Raw genomic sequence first — 19,753 nt, forward strand, 5'->3', positions numbered from 1 at the left:
TAAAAACTGAACTGAGAGATAAAACATAGATCATAAGGAATCTGACAAACGAGAGAAGGCCATTCAGTCCATCAAGACAGTTTGATTTCTTTTTTGAGACTGTGAACAGCGACTCAAACATCATGGAGGCACTGATGTGGAATACCTGGTTGACTTACTGTATGTATCATCCCTGTACCATTCAGGCAGAGAGTTGCTGTAATTCTTCCCCTATATCAGACCCAGTTTTTTCAGAATGCATATCTTGATTTCAATTCATATCTAATGAAAATACAAGTGCCCAGTTCATCCTTTCAAGAGAGCTCCTCCCCAAGAGTGGTAAATAGCTCCTTAATGAGTTTCCGTTGATCACAACTGGTGAGGAGTGCAGGGACAGGTCTCAATCACCCATTGAAGGACTTTCTGAAGACCCCGTTTCCACCAATGGAATCTTTAGACTGAACATTCTTTCAACCTTCTTTGCTACTTCACTGCTGCCAAGTTCCCCTACACATCCAGATCAAATGAAAGAATCTGTGGGTATCTGGGCAGACTCCATGTCTTTTATGTTTAAATCCAAATCACTTCCACAATTCTGATGCACACTGTCAAAAATCCTGCTTAGTGAGCTTCCTCTGACCGACACCCTCTATGTATGAGTCAAAGTTTGTAATCAAGAAACTAGAAATTATTTTTAATTATGTGTGATAATAATAATACTGTAGACAATTATTGGGGAAGGAGGTCAGGAAAAAAACAGCCAACACATTAGCCTTCAATCACTGTCAACTCTGGAGAAGAAATGTGTAAACTAGTCTCTCAAAAATAACATGGAAAAGAATGACAAATGTCTGGTATGAATCCATAATCTTGGACAAACAGCCCAGTGCAATATTTTGAATAAATAGTGTTGCCACAATGATGTCACATGATGCAACTTCAGGTAGGTATGGCCTACCAACCAGGGCCCACATTTAGCAAGAAGTGACCAAATCTGTGGCTCCTATTTTAAAAATATGCCTATCACGCAAGCAATTGACCCTCATAAACTTGTCTTCTGATTAGGTTCTGACCGAGGCTGGCAGATCTCTTCCTATCAGTGTTTCTTCAAGTTTCCAATTGCCTTTAGATTGCCATTATCACTGGAATTTGCAACTTTCGACAGTGGAATATTGTCCAAGTAGTACATCAGAGGGTGTAGTAACACAATCTGTTCCAACTCTGCATTAAGACAGACAGAGGGTTTTTAAGTAATCAACATAAGTTGGGACACCTGTGCAAATTGTTTGCTTCAAACTGCAAGGCTTAATTTACTTATATTGCTGCACAAAATTTGTAGGTTGTAACCTATGAATTGTTCCTTGATGGAGGGCCATTTTTAATATTCTAAAATTTATTTTTTTCAGCTTTTGCTAACCGAGACTTCAAATTATATAATTATTTTAAAAAGGGGTGGAAAAATGATAAGCATTGAGGTGAATCTGTTACATTTTGGAATTGTTTGTCAGGCAGAGGTACATAAAATATTGCTTAAGAAAAGAGAAATAGATTCAACCAAATAACAAATCGTAGAAGATAAAATTTCTAAGCCTGAAAAGAAACTAAAATATACTTCAAAAAACAATAACCTATTACTTAACACTAGAATTACCAGAGCCTACGAAAAAACTCATAAATCCGTCCCACCTTAAATCGCTTCTTAACTCCCTTCACACCTCTCCACCAGCGTCCTTTTTCCTCTAAATGTGCTGATAAAGAGAATCTAGAAGCAGCCGGCTATTCCATCTGGAAATAACAGATCGTTGTTTGGAACACACGCATTTCATGTCTGTTCCGTTTCTACAGTAATCTGTGCAAACACATTTTTAAAACAGAAACGTTTTTTATATTCTAGTAGTAGACGATCATAAAGTACACTGGCTGTTAGACTGAAATCAAATGTATGCTTTTATTCTAAAATAGTAAGACTAAGAGCAGTTTACTTCTCAAAACGGAGTGGTGGCGGGTTCGAACTCGCAACCTTTTGATTCCCAGTCGGAGCTGATTCTATTGCACCACGGAGGCAGTCATAATAAACGGGTGTCAATGTCGCATGTTAAGGCGGCTTTTTGTTTCTGCAGTTATATTTTTGAATAAAAGCGCAATTGTTGTGTTATATTTGTACCTTTTGTGAAAATGTTTCTTTGATACTTGGACTTACATTATATAGTTTATGCCTACATTTTGTCATCTACTACTAGAATATAAAAAACGTTTCTGTTTTAACAATCTGTTTACACAGATTACTGTAGAAACGGAACAGACATGAAATGCGTGTGTTCCAAATAACGATCTATTATTTCAACTCTAAAACTCCACTTCACTCACAGATACTCAATCAAGGCATGAGCTGGGAGAAGTTTGTGCACGTTCTTAATTGGTGGGGGGATGGAATAGCCGGCTGCTTCTAGTTTCTCTTTATCAGCACATTTAGAGGACAAAGGACGCTGGCGGATAGGTGTGAAGGGATTTAAGAAGCGATTTAAGGTGGGACGGATTTATGAGTTTTTTCATAGGTTCTGGTAATTCTAGTGTTAATAAATCGTGTACAACTGTACTGCTGGTAAATAGTTAGCAATCAGTGTTGACTAGAACACACAGCAAAGCACAAAGACAGTGTTTTAAACAAGATTTCCATTACACAGTTAACCAAGCAGGTGTGCTTTTATGGACTTTTGCTTAGTGTATGTACAGTTTTAATCCAGTAACAGGACAAAAATTAGGTAGTGTCATTCAGTCTAAACTCGTGAAGAAAAGTTTTATTAATATACCAAGGAAAGCTATGAAAGAAATTTTAACGCTTGTAGGCAATTCCTTTGGGCAAAATTAATTTGCATAAAAAGATGAACATGGGGATTGTTAAACATTCTTGGTAAAAAATCGAGTAATATTATAGATGTGAATATCATATTATAAAAAGGGTGGAAAAAAAAATGGATCTCCATACTATATATAAGTTTATGCTAATTAATCTAGCAGAAGTGACATATACACTGTAAGTGTGATGGTGTGTGTCCATTTATGTCTAATAACCCATAACCCATTATTACAATTGGAGCTTAAGTCTTCTTGAGTAAGTCTGTATAAACTTTGCACACCTGGATTCGGGCAGTTAACTCTAAAATCTTGGAAGCCTACGGACAAAGTTGTAATGCCGGGCCACCTTTCATTCCTTTTCACCTCTTCATCAACATCTTTGTTTTGCAAATGTGTCAATCAGCACAACCAGCCTCCTATACCACCACAACCTCAAACAGTCACACTCCAAACTCCACTATAGCCAAGACCAAAGAGCTGTCAAAGGACACCAGAAACAAAATCGTAGACCTGCACCAGGCTGGGAAGACTGAATCTGCAATATTTAAGCAGCTTGTTGTGAAGAAATCAACTGTGGGAGCAATTATTAGAAAATGGAAGACATACAAGACCACTGATAATCTCCCTCGATCTGGGGCTCCACGCAAGATCTCACCCCGTGGGGTCAAAATGATCACAATGTGCGCAAAAATCCCAAAACCACACGGGGGGACCTAGTGAATGACCTGCAGAGAGTTGGGACCAAAGTAACAAAGGCTACCATCAGTAACACACTACGCCACCAATGACTCAAATTCTGCAGTGCCAGACGTGTCCCCCTGCTTAAGCCAGTACATGTGCAGGCCTGTCTGAAGTTTGCTAGAGAGCATTTGGATGATCCAGAAGAGGATTGGGAGAATGTCATATGGTCAGATGAAACCAAAATAGAACTTTTTGGTAAAAACTCTACTCGTCGTGTTTGGAGGAGAAAGAATCTTGAGTTGCATCCAAAGAACACCATACGTCCTGTAAAGCATGGGGGGTGGAAACATCATGCTTTGGGGCTGTTTTTCTGCAAAGGGACCAGGACGACTGATCTGTGTAAAGGAAAGAATGAATGGGGCCATGTATCGCCAGATTTTGATTGAAAACCTCCTTCCATCAGCATTGAAGATGAAACGTGCCTGGGTCTTTCAGCATGACAATGATCCCATGTTGCCCAGTGACAGCACCAAAACATCACTGCACTAGATGATCTGCATGGAGGAATGGGCCGAAATACCAGCAACAGTGTGTGAAAACCTTGTGACAGACTTACAGAAAACATTTGACCTCTGTCATTGCCAACAAAGGGTATATAACAAAGTATTGAGATGAACTTTTGTTATTGACAAAAAACTTTTTTTCCACCATAATTTGCAAATAAATTCTTCAAAAATCAGACAATGTGATTTTCTGGATTTTTTTTTTTTCTCATTTTGTCTCTCATAGTTGAGGTATACCTATGATGAAAATTACAGGCCTCTCTCATCTTTTTAAGTGGGAGAACTTGCACAACTGGTGGCTGACTAAATACTTTTTTGCCCCACTGTGTATATATATATATATATATATATATATATACACACACACACACAATTTTTTTCTTGAAAATATAAATAAAATAGTTACACGTTTCATTGTAAAATATCCCACAATTCCGCGATCATAACAAACGCAACTTTTATTTTAGGTGATATATTAAAAAGTACACTTCATTAGATATAAAAATAAAGTGGGTTGCTTATACATGATGGTGTACTACTAGTTAAAGAAGGTAAATTGTTAAACAATGATTTCATTAAGATAAATTTCTCTTTTATAAATTGAGTTCATAGATATACTCATAGGATTACTTAAACACTAATAAACAAGAACCAAAAGCAGGTGAAAATTAAAAGATACCTTAAGAACTTGGACTTGACCTTCTGTAGTGATGTCCTTCAGTAAATCACAAAATGATTGGCATAAAGAAACAGCATAGTTCTGCAATTAAGCAAAAACACTGCCATAAATACATAGATTGAAAACACATTCAATACATTCATCTGAATCATTTAAAACTAACACTTATTGTATACATGACATATTGCAGTAACATTCTGGCCACAATTGGTTTTGGCTGTCTCCACTGCTGATGTCCTAAACATGGTCCATTCAGATATCTCCCAGACTTGGCCTGAGTAGTAGGAGAAATTTTCCCAGAGGTAGGAATTACCCATGTTAGTCATTCTCCCATTTGCGTTTTTCAGGTCTATACAATGGCCTTTCCATCCATCTGTGCTTGCTCACCTTAAGTGGTAAATTATTGACAGCCCAGCACCTCTACTTACCCAATCCCCCAGAACCTGCAGCTTCAGATCAGATGACACAACTAGAAAGTCAATCATTCAGATTTGCCCTCTGGCATACTTATTTTCTTGATTTCAAACATGAAAATTGTGTTTGGTAAGGGGAATTAATAATTAGTGCAATGTGGATTTCATCTTGATCATCAGACAGTGGATCAACTCCTTGCCCTAAAACAAATATTTGAGAGGATATGTGCTCTATGAATATGGAAAAAGCTTATGACTGTGTACCCTGTGGTATCATGTGGAGATAGTTAAGACTAGAATCCCTGAAGCCTACGAAAGAAGTTGTAATGCCGGGACACCTTAAATTACTTTGCACCTCTTCATCAGCGTCTTATTTTTGCAAATACGTTAATCAGCACAGCCAGCTAGCAGCTTGCTATACCATTCCCCACCGATGCAGCTGAAGTTCTCCCAGCTAAAGTCTCTTTATTTGGGTGTGAGGTGCATGAAATTGTGTAGGGTAAATAACATATTGTTATTTGGAATACAAACATTTCATGTGTGTTCCATGTCTATAACAATCTGGATAAATGTAGGATGGCAGGAAATGCAAGGCTAGAAATGTTGAACACATAACTAAGACAGAATTTTTTTTCATGTTATAATAATGACAAAATGCTGATGGGAAGTTGTGGGTTAAATCCTGGGTCTTTTCCGCGTTACCGTTATGAGTAGTGAGCAGCTGTTATTATTACTATTATAAAATAAAAACATACATTTGCTTTGAGTCTGTAACAACTGGTGTAAAGTTTTGCTACTTGTAAAAGATATTGCTGAAGGGATATAAGCAGACACACAATCGTTGGTGAATCATGTCTTCATAGTATCTTGTTGTTACATATATTTTTTTTTATTCAGATTTATTCTTAAATAAAAGCATATTTGTTTCATTATAGAGTACCTTTGCGAAAATGTAAATTTTATATTCCAGTAACCACTTGAATGATATCAAATCTGTCTTTACCTCTCTCATACACGCACGCAAACATCTATGCATAAAACAATTATTTGAACATGATTTGTAAATTGAGCATAATTTTTTTTTTCCAATCTTGCCCAGTCTCCGCGTTATGGTGCATGGTACTGGGAATGCAGACAAGACTACTAATTTTTGGGAACATTCACCGTCAGCATAGCACTGCCAGATTCAAATGCAAGCATGGAGAATTGCACGTGTACTATAGTGACTTTAGCTACAGGTGGAAGTTCCTGTCCCACTTTGTGGTGCCAAGCAGAGTTTTATTGCATCGCAGCAATTTATTAACCAGCAAAAGAGATGTGAAGAAGTTGTCTGTTGTCACAGTTCTGCCTTTGTCCAGAAAGGGCTTTATGACCACAGTCTCGGAAAGTCTTTTTCCCGTGGGATGACTGGGATCTTTTCCTAAATAAGCAGTAGCATTGCACATGCACATGTAAATCTTCAGTTTTTCACATGTTCTGCACGGGTGTATTTGCTGTCAAAGCGCAAAAACCGCATGATAGCCTGATAGTGGTCACAGGACAGCCTATCTTTGATTGCCGGTATAACAAATAGTTCTGACCACGTATCAACCATAACACCAACTGTGGTCATCGCTACTCTTGTGAAAAGAATGGAGATAAACACCATCAACTCTGAGAGGGAGAGGCAAGCTAGTTGTACCATGTAAATGTGATGGGGATAATAAAACATGAAAAAAGTTTCTGTTTTAGATATGTGTTCAACATTTCTTGCCTCACATCTCCTGTTATTCTACATTTATCCAAATTATTGTAGAAATGGAACACACATGAAATATATGTATTTCAAATAACAGTATATTATTTACCCTACACAACTCCAGGCACCTCACACCCAGATAAGAGACTTGAGCTGGGAGAACTTCAGCTGCGTTGGTGGGGGATGGGATAGCAGGCTGCTTGCTGCTTGTGCTGATTGACACATTTGCAAAACAAAGACGAAGATGTGAACAGGTGCAAAGAATTTAAGGTGGCCAGGTATTGCAAAGTTTTTGTAGGCTTCAGGGATACTACTGTTAAGAGTATAAGTTTCTGGGGATGCCAATTCATATCATTCAGTAGCTGTGTTTGCACAAGTGTCCTTAACACTAGAATCCCTGAAGCTTACGAGTTTTTGTGTTGTCCCTGATCTCCTTAAATTTTCCTGACAAACGCCATGAAGCTCATAGCTCCTTATCACTGCACTAATAGCCCGCTTTTGTTTTGAAAACGTGTGGTTTAGCAGAATGTAGCCTGCTACACTCCCCAACCCACCATTTAGTCAGATGAAAGCATCACCCTGCTGAAATCCTCACAGCTGAAGTCTGTGTTGAAGTATTATCTGATGATATGTTTGTAAGGAATTATATAGGTAATGAAATGCCATGATTTGAAATACATACATTTCATGTGTGTTCCATTTCTACAATAATCTGTTGAAATAGAGAATGACAGTGGAAATGCGAGGCAAGGATAGCTGAACACATGGCTAAAACAGAATTTTTTTTCATATTTTCATATGTTATAGTAATAACAACATAATTTTGACGTGAAGGGTAGGATGTGTGAATCCCAAATATCCAAGAAACTAAAAAATTTAAATAAAAACTCCAGCAAAGGAAATGAATAGGAATAAAATTAAGTGACAAAAACAATAAATATAATCACAAACAAAATTAATCTAAACTACCAACAAGTCATTTCGGCAACCAGATAAAAATTAAGAAGCATATACATTAAGAAATGCTATGTGATAAAAACATGTTTTTATATGAGACTTGCTGCAGAATTAGCAATTGGATCTAATAATCGATGGTACGCTGTTTTAGAGTCTAGAGGCCATCACAGGAAATGCTTTGTCACCTTTAGTCTACACTTTGGAACAGCAAGTAGACCAGGGTCTTAAGACCCTAGTAGTCTCATTGTTTGATTGTATCAGCAGTTCTGTAACATGATAGGAAACAAAGCCATGCAAAGCCTAGAAAATAACAAATAAAAATTATAAATTAATTTTATATTGAATTGGAAGCCAGTGAAGTGACGCTAAAATTGGAGAAATATGATCATGATGTTTGGACCTAGTAAGAAGTCTAGAAGCAGCATTCTGTGCCACTTGAAGCTGAATAAGAGAAAATCTGTTCAATGCAGCAATCATGGCATTGTGACAATCAAGACAAGATGGATAAAAACAGGAATAATTCTTTTAGTGTCTTCAAATAGTAATTAAGGCAATTTAATATTTTGCTATATTGTGATTTTTTATATCTCAAAAATTACTAAAGTAGTAAACTTTTCCTCATCGCATCTTTAACAATGCCACACGTAGAGTGGTCCTAATTAAAGTACCTTGCAGACCTCCAAATTGGCACATCTTTGCTTTATTGTTTAAATTTCTGGCATATGCTTTAATAGTTTCATCTGGGTTTTGATTTATTGTATTGCATTTTTCATTCTCTGAAGTTTTGTGACTGTAGGCAGTTCAAAAAATGTATGTTTTAAGCATTTCAGATTTTCAATTCTTCTTTGCTCAAGTTGAAACATGTGGCTTTAAAGAGCTTCCCCACTTGTGCATATTCCTTGCATTACTGACCCAACTCCACTCTGAAAAGGTGAGCTAAAACTAGTTCTGAACTATGCTGTACTTTTAATAGTTTTTGTTTTTACAGTTCAATAAAAAACATATATTACCTACTAATATCACTGTAAACTGTGAAGTCTTAGCACTTAATTGGAAAAAGTACCAATAATTAATATAATACCTGTAAAAATTCAGTTGCTGACAAAAAAACATAGGCATTCACAATCTGGAAGCAGGTCCTAAGGTTTTCAGAACTGAGCTCTGGAAATGAAAACAAACACATGAATATGATTTGACGAAAGGAGAACATAACACTGCTCTTGGCTGTTTTTATAGTCACAGTTGGTTACAGATTTGGACTGCATATGAAACACTGCTGATTTAAACAACTGAAATGTTTTCTGCTTTTCACGTTTTTAAGAAAGGTCATCTCTCACATAACTGGACAGGATCATTATTATCTCAGAATATGGCAGCAAAATGATGTAGTTGACTATTAAAGAAGAATATATCTACATTCAAGCTCTATAATAGTAAATTATAGACTCTTTATTAACCCCAAACTTAGTTATGATCTGAATTACAAACTTAATGAACTGATTGAACATAGTTTAGAAAGATACACATCTGTGTATATAAGGTTCCACAATTCACACTGCTTCTTAGGACAAAAACCAAGCTATAAAATCCATGGAACTCTGATAAGCAAAATTTCGGCAATCATGCCCAAAAATTCTCCTACCTCGAATATAAAGCATTTCCAGACATGACTTATGTGTTCTTCATTTTGAAATGTGTTAATAAGGTGCAAGAGCACCATGACCCATTTTTATATAAAGCCTTTATTCACACTTATGTATTATTGTACCTTTCTAAGTATTTAATCTACTTATAGTCACTCATCAGTGTGGTACCGACTTTCACTCAGTACTACTGATACTGTAAAAAAAAGCTAGTACCATTATGTTTTAGGCATTTTGGTATGAACTTCATACTAAAGTATCAGTTCTTGTGGAATCCCTAGCCTGTACACGTTATGAATCCAAGAGACTTCACATGATGGCTTTGCCTATGATTTCAAACAAGGTTTTTTAAATATTGCCAAAATGTTTGGTCGACATTTCTATTTCTTCAGTATCATCAATCAATATTAATATTACATGCCAAAGTAAATCAAGCATAATTAAAACTCTAATGTATTGACCTTAAGGTCCTCATTACACTTTTAAGTGTGTTCAGGAACCTTTTATCAGAAATTAACTATTAAAAATGCTAAAGTTATTTTGCTAAATTTAAATTCACATAAATGTACAATTAGATATCCACAGCAAAGGCTCTCTCTCCTTAATGCATAAAAATTTTATTAAAATTGGTATATTAAAGTAATAATAATATAATTATAATAGTACTTAAAGATGTACTGACTTTATAAAACCCTTGTACCCGAGCATACAAACTAATAAAAATATAATGTAAATCAATTGTCTTAGGAGCAATTACTCATATGAGACACATAATTTGGAAAAAGATGGTCCACTCAAAACAAAGGTAACCAAAGGGAAAAAGAAATTACCATTATCTAATGAGAGATGACCTTTTCTAAAATTGGAAGGCTGTACATCACATTGTACTTGGACTAGGCTAATACAGTGGAGCACTTTAAAAAAACTGCTGAAAACACATTACTTTAACATGGCTTTCTGATAACTTAAATTTTTTTTAATCCTGATACTCTATTCAATTCAATTTAATCCTGATACTATATTCAATTCATTATAATAACTATTCATGGTGGCTCTAAAATCCATACTAATCCCTACTCTCTCTTCTGTTTCTTTTCCCAGTTTTCTGTGGTGATGATCTGCACCATCACCACCTAATCAAAGCACCGTGATGTTCCTACATTGATGGATTAAAAGCCTGAAGTCTGCATGACCACCGTCATCAAATCCTTCCAAGTGAACCCTAAATACAAACAGGATTGTTTCATTTATGTTAGGTAGAATGCCCAGAGGGGGCTGGGCGGTCTTTTGGCCTGGAACCCCTGCAGATTTTATTTTTTCTCTCCAGCCACCTGGAGTTTTTTTTTGTTTTGTCTGTCCTCCCTGGCCATCGGACCTTACTCTTATTCTAATTCTTACTTTGTCTTTTATTTCTCTTTTGTTCATCATGTAAAGCACTTTGAGCTACATTATTTGTATGAAAATGTGCTATAGAAATAAATGTTGTTGTTGTTGTAAGAGTAATACAGTTTACCAGAAAACAATTACATTTCAAATTAAGAGATTGAAATTTAATTAGCCTCAAATTTTACTTACCAGAGTAGCTATCCTCACATGTAAGAAATCTAAAAATGCGTGGCATATTTCCACCTAATATTTTAAGCAATGCCTTTATGAATCTGTTTAACAAGATAAAATAAGATTATGCAGCAAGCTGTCCAATTCCAGATATGATAGCACTGTATCACATCAAAAAATTATTTGTACTTACCACCTCAAGAATTTTAAGGTGATGACAGAAAAGGCAATATTTTATTTGTCTATTGTTTGTCTAAACATGTCTATTAGACCCATTTAAAATAATCTGACTGAACAGCAGCTGTTGCTTTAAAAAGTGTTATGTAATTGGATATTCTATGTATAGCAAAAAATAAATACCCCAGATTTTTACTTAAAATTTTTATTGGAAGTTGTAGAGGAAATCATTAATAAATTATTACGGGGGGTTGAAATAGTCAATGAAATAGCGGATCCCCTAAACTTAAATTTTCTGAGGTCTTCACAAGTGGATAACCTCCCAGAGATAAACAGGACTACTAAGGAGATACTGAGGGATTTGGAAATTGTAGGGGGAGAAGTAATGCTCAGATTAAACAGGCTGAAATTAAACAAATCACCAGGACAAGATAATATTTACCCTGGAGTTCTTAACGAGGCTTGTGAGTACATATATAAACCCTTGACACATATTTTTAGGAAGTCACTGCGCACAGGAGAGATTCCAAAAGACTATGGAAATGGCAAATATCACCCCATTACATAAAAAGGGTGACAGGGCAGATCCAAGCAACTATAGGCCAGTAAGCTTAACATGCATCATAGGAAAATTAATGGAAGGTATTATTAAGGATAAGATTGAGCAACACCTGGCAAGGACAGGAGTTATTCTGAACAGTCAGCATGGGTTCAGAAGAGAGAGGTTGTGTTTTACTAACATGCTGGAATTCTATGAGCAGGAAACAAAAGGATATGATCAAAGTGGAGCATATGATATTATTTATCTTGACATTTGATATGGTGCCACATGAGAGGTTGGGCATCAAACTGAAAGAAGTGGGAGTTCAGGGTGATGTTTTTAGATGGGTTCAGAATTGGCTCAGACACTGGAAGCTGAGGGTGATGGTACGAGGAACCTCATCAGAATTGGCTGACGTTAAGAGTGGTGTTCCACAGGGGTCAGTGCTAGAGCTGCTGCTATTTTTAATATATATATGATTTACATAATAACAAGCTGGTTAAGTTTGCAGATGATATCAAGATAGGTTGATTAGCATATAATTATATATATATATAATTATATTATATATATATATATATATATAATATATATATATATTTATATATAAATAAATAAATATATATATATACAGTGATCCCTCGCTATATCGTGCTTCGACTTTCGCGGCTTCACTCCATCACGGATTTTAAACGTAAGCATATCTAAATATATATCACGGATTTTTCGCTGGTTTTGGATTTCTGCGGACAATGGGTCTTTTAATTTATGGTACATGCTTCCTCAGTTTGTTTGCCCAGTTGATTTCATACAAGGGACGCTATTGGCGGATGGCTTAGAAGCTACCCAATCAGAGCATGTATTATGTATTAACTCAAACTCCTCAATGATATACGATATGCTTGCTGCGCGGTGCTTGATTGTTTGCTTTTCTCGGTCTCTTTCACTCTCTCTGACATTCTCTGCACCTGACGGAGGAGGTGTGAGCAGAGGAGCTGTTTGCATAGAGGCTGTTTGCCTAGCGAATAGGATGCTTCTCTAAAAATGCCGCTTTATCACGGTGCTTCGGCATGCTTAAAAGCCCAAAAGCACGTATTGATTATTTGATTGTTTGCTTTTCTCTCGCGCTCTCTCTCTCTCTGACATTCTCTGCTCCTGACACGCATTCCTTTGAAGAGAAGATATGTTTGCATTCTTTTAATTGTGAGAAAGAACTGTCATCTCTGTCTTGTCATGGAGCACAGATTAAACTTTTGACTAAAGGGTGTTATTTCATGTCTAGAGGGCTCTAATAATGTTAACAGTGTGGGAGAGTTTATAAGGGCTTAAATATATAAAAATAACCATACAAACATATGGCTTCTACTTCATCTATCTACTTTTATCTATCGCGGGGGGTTCTGGAAGGAAACCCCCGCGATCGAGGAGGGATTACTGTATATAAAAGCTGTCACGCATGCGCGAGTAGGAGGCCGCGGGTGGACCCGAAATCGCTTCGAAGGACGTTTGTCGGTAGGGAATGGCGGGGTACTAACCTTTCTGCTCTCTCTTTCAGGAAAAAAGACGATCCGCCATCATAACCTGACCGCACCACGTCCACTTCCACCCTTCCTCCGCCATCTTCCCCGACGTCACGAATCCCGTCATCCCTCACGCCTCCTTCCCAGCATTCATCCACTTCCGGCTCCTCCTATATAAAAATGGCCGCCGGCGCATGTGAAGTCGTCGCGCGCATGAACAATATTTTTGTTTGTACCCTTGACCTTGGTTGCTTCTTTTGTTTACAGTATACGGGGCCGGAAACCCCAACTCTTTACGTTGTGTTGTGTTATTTCTTTACAAAGCATATAATTTGGAATTCGTTATATCATTACAGAAGGACTTGGATAGCATACAGGCTTGGGCAGATTTGTGACAGATGAAATTTGATGTCAGTAAATGTCAAGTATTATACATAGGAAGTAAAAATGTTAGGTTTGAATACACAATGGGCAGCCGGAAAATCAAGAGTGCACTTTATGAGAAGGACTTAGGAGTCATAGTGGACTCTAACCTATCGACTTCCCGACAGTGTTCAGAACCCATTAAGAAGGCTAACAGAATGTTAGGTTATATAGCACGATGTGTGGAGTACAAATCCAAGAAGGTTATGCTCAACCTTTATAATGCATTAGTGAGGCCTCCCCTGGAATACTGTGTGCAGTTTTGGTATCCAGGCTACAAAAAGGACATAGCAGAACTAGAAAAGGTCCAGAGAAGAGCGACTAGGCTGATTCCAGGGCTACAGGGGTTGAATTATGAGGAAAGATTAAAAGAGCTGAGCCTATACAGATTAAGAGGTGACATGATTGAAGTGTTTAAAATTATGAAGGGAATTAGTACAGTGGATCTAGACTGTTATTTTAAAATGAGTTCATTAAGAAGTTTTTCTTTACACAATGATAGACACTTGGAATAAGCTACCTAGTAGTGTGGTAGACAGTACGACTTTATGGACTTTAAAAACTTAACTTGATGTTTTTTTGGACGAAATAAGTGGATAGGACTGGCAAGCTTTGTTGGGCTGAATGGCCTGTTCTCATCTAGATTGTTCTAATGAATGCCAGCACTCAAGGATTTCCAGCAGAACGTTGCCCAAAACATCTCACTGCCTCTGCCGGGCTTGCCTTCTTCACATAGTACATTCTACTTCCATTTCTTCACTAGGTCAATGATGCACATGGCCATCCACATGATCTAAAAGAAAATGTTATGCATCAGACTAGGTCACCTTCTTCTATTGCTTCATGGTCCAGTTCTGATGCTTACGTGCTCATTGTAGGACAAACTTGTGAGGAAGGCAGGCTGTATTGTAGGAATGAAGCTGGATAGTTTAACATCTGTGGCAGACCGACGGGCACTGAGCAAGCCCCTGTCAATCATGGAGAATCCTCTGCATCCACTGAACAGTGTCATCTCCAGGCAGAGGAGCAGCTTCAGCGACAGACTGCTGTCACTGTCCTGCTCCACTGACAGACTGAGGAGATCGTTTCTCCCCTACTCTATGCAACTCTTCAGTTCCACCGTGGGGGGGAAACGCTAACATTATTCAAAGTTATTGTCTGTTTTTACCTGCCTTTTTATTACTCTTTAATTTAATATTGTTTTTTGTATCAGTATGCCGCTGCTGGATTATGTGAATTTCCCCTTGGGATTGATTGATTGAGTAAGTATGTATGTAAATATCTATCTATCTATCTATCTATCTATCGGTGGTAGATAGGGATCAGCACGGTCACTCTGACCAGTCTGTGGCTAGGCATGCAAGCTATAATGAACTATGTGTTCTGAAACCTTCCTCTAATGACCAGCATTATGTTTTCACCTACTTCCATTACAGTAGCCCTCCTGTACAATCAGATAAGACGTGATAGCCCTCACCCCCAACATTTATCAATGAGCCTTGGGAGCCCATGATCCTGTTCCTGTCTTTCATTGAACCACTATTAGTAGGTGCTTACCACTGTATATTGAGAGCAACCCACAAGACCTGTTGTTATGGAGATGCATCAACACAAACAATCATCTAGCTATCACAATTTGGACCTTGACAGAGGGGCTCAGATCCTTAAGCTTGCTAATTTTTTCTGTTTCTAACACATCACCATCAAGAACCGGCTGTTCACTTGCTGCTTAATCTACTGTAATCCACCCTTGAGGGGTGACATTACAATGAGTTAATAGCAGGTGAAAAATAAGGAAACAAACAACATTTTTATATAAACAAACATGACCCATGGTGGAATACCAGACAGCACTGCTGCCTTACCACTCTGGGGACACTGGTATGAGCACCTACCATGGGCAGTGGTAACAAGGCATACCAAAATGCAGGCTTGAATGGTCTGCCAGTGCTTGAGAAATCCTCATCTAAACAGTATTAATAAGGTTCTGTCACTTACCCAGGAGTGCTGACATATTCTGGAAAATTCTTAGCAGTTCAGGTGTGATGGAAGGGCTGTTTTCTAATGTTGCCAACCTAAAAAAAAATTAAAATCAAAGCCCAACAGTGTGAGTTATTTGTGCTGTGAATTAAAGTTTCCTAAACTCGATAAAAAGCTGTGACAATCAAAAACATCTTTCTATGACAAATAACTAATTTTTCTAAATTCTGAGTTGCATTTTGCATCACTGCCACCTGGCCACAGCACTCTGCAATCACCGTTGAAGATGGAAAGAATAAAACCGCAGCATTGATTCGATTCTTCTGGGACTTTCACCATATGCAGATATTAAAGATGTCATAAAAATCCAAAGCAGCTTTATTAATACATTCTTGAGACATTTATGCAATACAATTAAATTCTGTGTTTATTGTTTTGATTAAATTCAATGGAAGATTATAGAACTGAATGAATAAAAGGAAGAGAAATAATGTAATGTCCTATGTCACAGATGACCGACCGGGGACACTTGGATAGTCCCCGACTTGGACAATGTTACTCCTTGGCCACGAGAGGGCAGCCGCTGTAGGGCTATTTGGGGGCCACAAGGACGGCGCTGGGACACTTTTTATAAGAGGATATGGCCAATGCCAGGGGGCGCCCGGACAGTTAGAGAACCCTGGATGGCAGCACTTCCGCCACACCAGGAAGTGCTGCCAGAAGTAATTCCGAGGACACCCGGACTGCCTCCAGGTGCTTTCCTGACACTTCTGCCACACCAGGAATTGACGTCAAGGGGAGCACCTGGGGCTCATCCGGTTCATAATAAAAGGGGAAGCCTCCTTCCAGTAAGCGAGCCAGAGTTGGGAGGAAGGAGACGAAGCTTGTGAGGAGGACAGGAGGTCAAGGAAAGAGAAAGAGAAAGAAGAAAAGAAGAAGAGTTGGTGCTTGAGGACATTGTGGTGCAGAAAGATTTAAATAAAAATAAGTGTGTTTTGGACATCCTGGTGTCGGTCTGTCTGTGTCTGTGGGTACGCTTTCCACACCTATAATTGACCACCAATATCTCTTGCCTCTCCTGTCCATTTTTTTTTTGCTGCTATAATTTAAGTGTTTATTCCTTCCTAACAATGAAATGGCAAATAAAGATAATGGTGACTTTTGAAGAAAAGGGAAAAAAAACTTGTGTTGAACTTCTTTGGTTTTTATGTGGATACACATGGCGAGCAATTACAATGACAAAATAAATCTGTATGTAAGCTTTGCAAGATTAAGGCATATTTCTCTGGTAACACAATCAATGTTACTGCAAACTTAAATAGAAACCACAATAAACACTACCAGTGATATGCAAAAGTTAATAGCCTGATTTAGCCAACAATCAGAAAAGACTTGAAGCAATGTAAAACTGACAACCAAATGTGTCACAGATTTCACTGTTGCAAAATAGCAGTCACTAAGCAATAATAATATAAGCACATAGCAAATGGCTCCATTCTTCAAAAAATTAATGTCAAAATTCAAGAAATTGACCGTTTCTTGTTTATTGGATGTTTTTTATTTCACATTATTAGTTTACCTTTGGCATCATCTCTTTTACCTTGTCTTTCTGTCTTGAGTCAAAATCAAGTTAAGGTAGTTACTTCAGATAAGATGTAAACACAGACAGCAGGTAAGGTGAGGTTGTAATATTTACTGATCATGGTGCTGGATAGTGACACGTTGTATTTTGATTACAACACCACAACCACCAATTATTTAGATAGCACATTTTCATAAAAACAATGTAATTCAAAATACTTGCATTAGTAAATGCAAGTAAGAAATTCACTGTTTTCTGTACCTGTGATAAGACAGACCATAAGAACCTACAAATAAGATCAAATGTCCTGCCACTAACACATCAACAGAGTAGTCTTGCAAAGTATAAAATGAAAAGGCAAAGGCTATTGTGCACCAGCAGTGGCAGAAGGGAGAAAGTATTTATTTTTCTACAGATTAAATTAGGTAGATATTTATTAGCCCAGAAGGAAATTTGTTTGCAGCAAGAAGGTATAAAACATAAATTGTTAGACACACTTAAGAAAATAAGCCAATAAAGAATATACAACATCCATCATTTCTACTAGTTCGCATACCCTACAATTTCTACAGACAGGACTAATAAGCTATAAAATATTATATCATAAAAATTCAGAATACAGCAGGATGCCTATAACTAATACAATTCCAAATGCTTATTGCTGTAGACATAAACACGTTCTTCATTTAAATGTGTTGCACTTGACTCTTGGGAACCCAAATATTCATCTGATCAACAGACTGAACTTGAGGACAGAGGCTGGATTATGCCTAAAAGGACTGAGAATGTGACATGGTGAAGTGCGAGATGAAATGAAGCAAGCCAATAATTTTACTTCTCTTTTGACAATGATGTTTAGATAAGTATGTGTTTTTTCCAAAGTAACAGGTAAAAGTCAATCTAACAATCAATTCAATAAAAGACGAAAGTGTTGCTATAATATTTTCTGCTTTTAAAAATTGAGATTCCTTAGATTTAGGGTTGAGATTAAAGGTTAGCATTGTATCAATGACTATTCTTAGATATCTGTATTGCTCCACACTCAATCCCTTTTATTGTTGTTGAGAGTGGGAAGGAGGGGAACATCTAAAAATCTACAGTCATATCCTTGGTCTTAGAGAAGTTAAAAGGAATGATCGCACCACTGACCAAACTCATCAACACAGGTTAATGACAAAGTTTTGCATAAAAGGCAAAGATTGTGCTATACAGAAAGCAGAAATTGTTTTACTAATGAATTCATTTCTAAGTGACATATCTCCATTCTTTCGGGTATAAAAGACACTGAGACATTGATGACAGCAAATGTTGTAATAAAGGTGATTTCCAGTGCTTAAATGAATCCATGTCTAAATGGACGGAAGCTATTATGAAGGCAAAAGATGGTCCTATTAAGTGCTAGATAGGTGTAAGTAAAGATGAAAATGATATATACAGTATATGATATATATATATACACACACACACAACTGATTTCTTTCTGTTTTTATTTACATTTTGCACAGTGTACCAACTTTTTTGGAATTGGGGTTTTGTGTAAATATATATATATATATATATATATATATATATATATATATATATATATATATATATACACATACATACTCACATATACACACATACGCGCGCTACTGGTTTTAGACATACTACTTGGATAATATTACACTGGCATAGAAAAAATGAACAATGGCAAATAAAAAAATAAGTCGAGGAATCATTAAGTGTGCAAAATGTTATTAAAATTTTTGATTCATCAAAGTAGCAACCTTTTGATGATTTAACAGCCAAACTGTGGTAACCCTTTTGATTCAGAATGCCACTCACTCTGTGCAAGTCACTAACTCTGCCTCCAGCAAAAGAATGCCAAACCATCATACTTCATCCTCCATGTTTCACAGTTGGTCTCACACACTGAGGAACCATTCTTTCAGCAACTTGATTGATATAAACACCATGCATGATGAACCAAATATTTCAAATTTTGATTCATCGGCCCACAAGACTTTCTTCCAGTTTGCAGTAGTCCACAGCTGGTATTTCAAGGCCCTACTTTGTCCTTTAAAGAATGGCTTACTTACTGCCACTCGCCTGTCAAACCTGCAGCACAAAGTCTCCTCTTCACAGTAGAAAGTAAAACTTGCTTTTTTCGACCACTGTTAAGTTGTGGTGCTTTGAGGCCCCTATCACGCAAGCTGGTGACCCTGAGAAATTTGTCACGCAAGAGTGCAGTACTGACCTTACTATCGATGTGGCATCCCTACTAGCAACATACCTAAAATAAATCAATGCACTTTGCACATTAGTAATTTGCAGGGTGAACGAGAGCCAGAGGTAACTGTATTGGCAATGGGCAAGTTGCCCCCAAGATAGCGTTACATACCTTGTCATGAATCTCAGGATGGTACGCCTCTAGACACCTCCTCAGGTCTGTGGTTTTCTTTCCTGTGAGCTTCATTCTATA

At 37.3% G+C, this 19,753-nt stretch overlaps 1 protein-coding gene across 2 annotated transcripts in view; it reads right to left on the bottom strand.

The window, feature by feature from the left end:
• ipo11 (importin 11) overlaps positions 1 to 19,753 on the bottom strand; it is a 357,709-nt gene that overhangs the window by 71,797 nt on the left and 266,159 nt on the right. For both annotated transcript variants that reach the window (XM_039758699.1, XM_039758698.1), the window contains exons 22-24: positions 15,726 to 15,802; positions 8,948 to 9,027; positions 4,759 to 4,839 (exon numbers count right to left, since the gene is read on the bottom strand). In XM_039758699.1, coding sequence (XP_039614633.1) covers positions 4,759 to 4,839; positions 8,948 to 9,027; positions 15,726 to 15,802 — 238 coding nt within the window. The remainder of the gene's footprint in view (positions 1 to 4,758; positions 4,840 to 8,947; positions 9,028 to 15,725; positions 15,803 to 19,753) is intronic.

Source organism: Polypterus senegalus, chromosome 7, assembly GCF_016835505.1.
Source record: "Polypterus senegalus isolate Bchr_013 chromosome 7, ASM1683550v1, whole genome shotgun sequence".
NCBI classification, from domain to species: Eukaryota; Metazoa; Chordata; class Cladistia; order Polypteriformes; family Polypteridae; genus Polypterus; species Polypterus senegalus.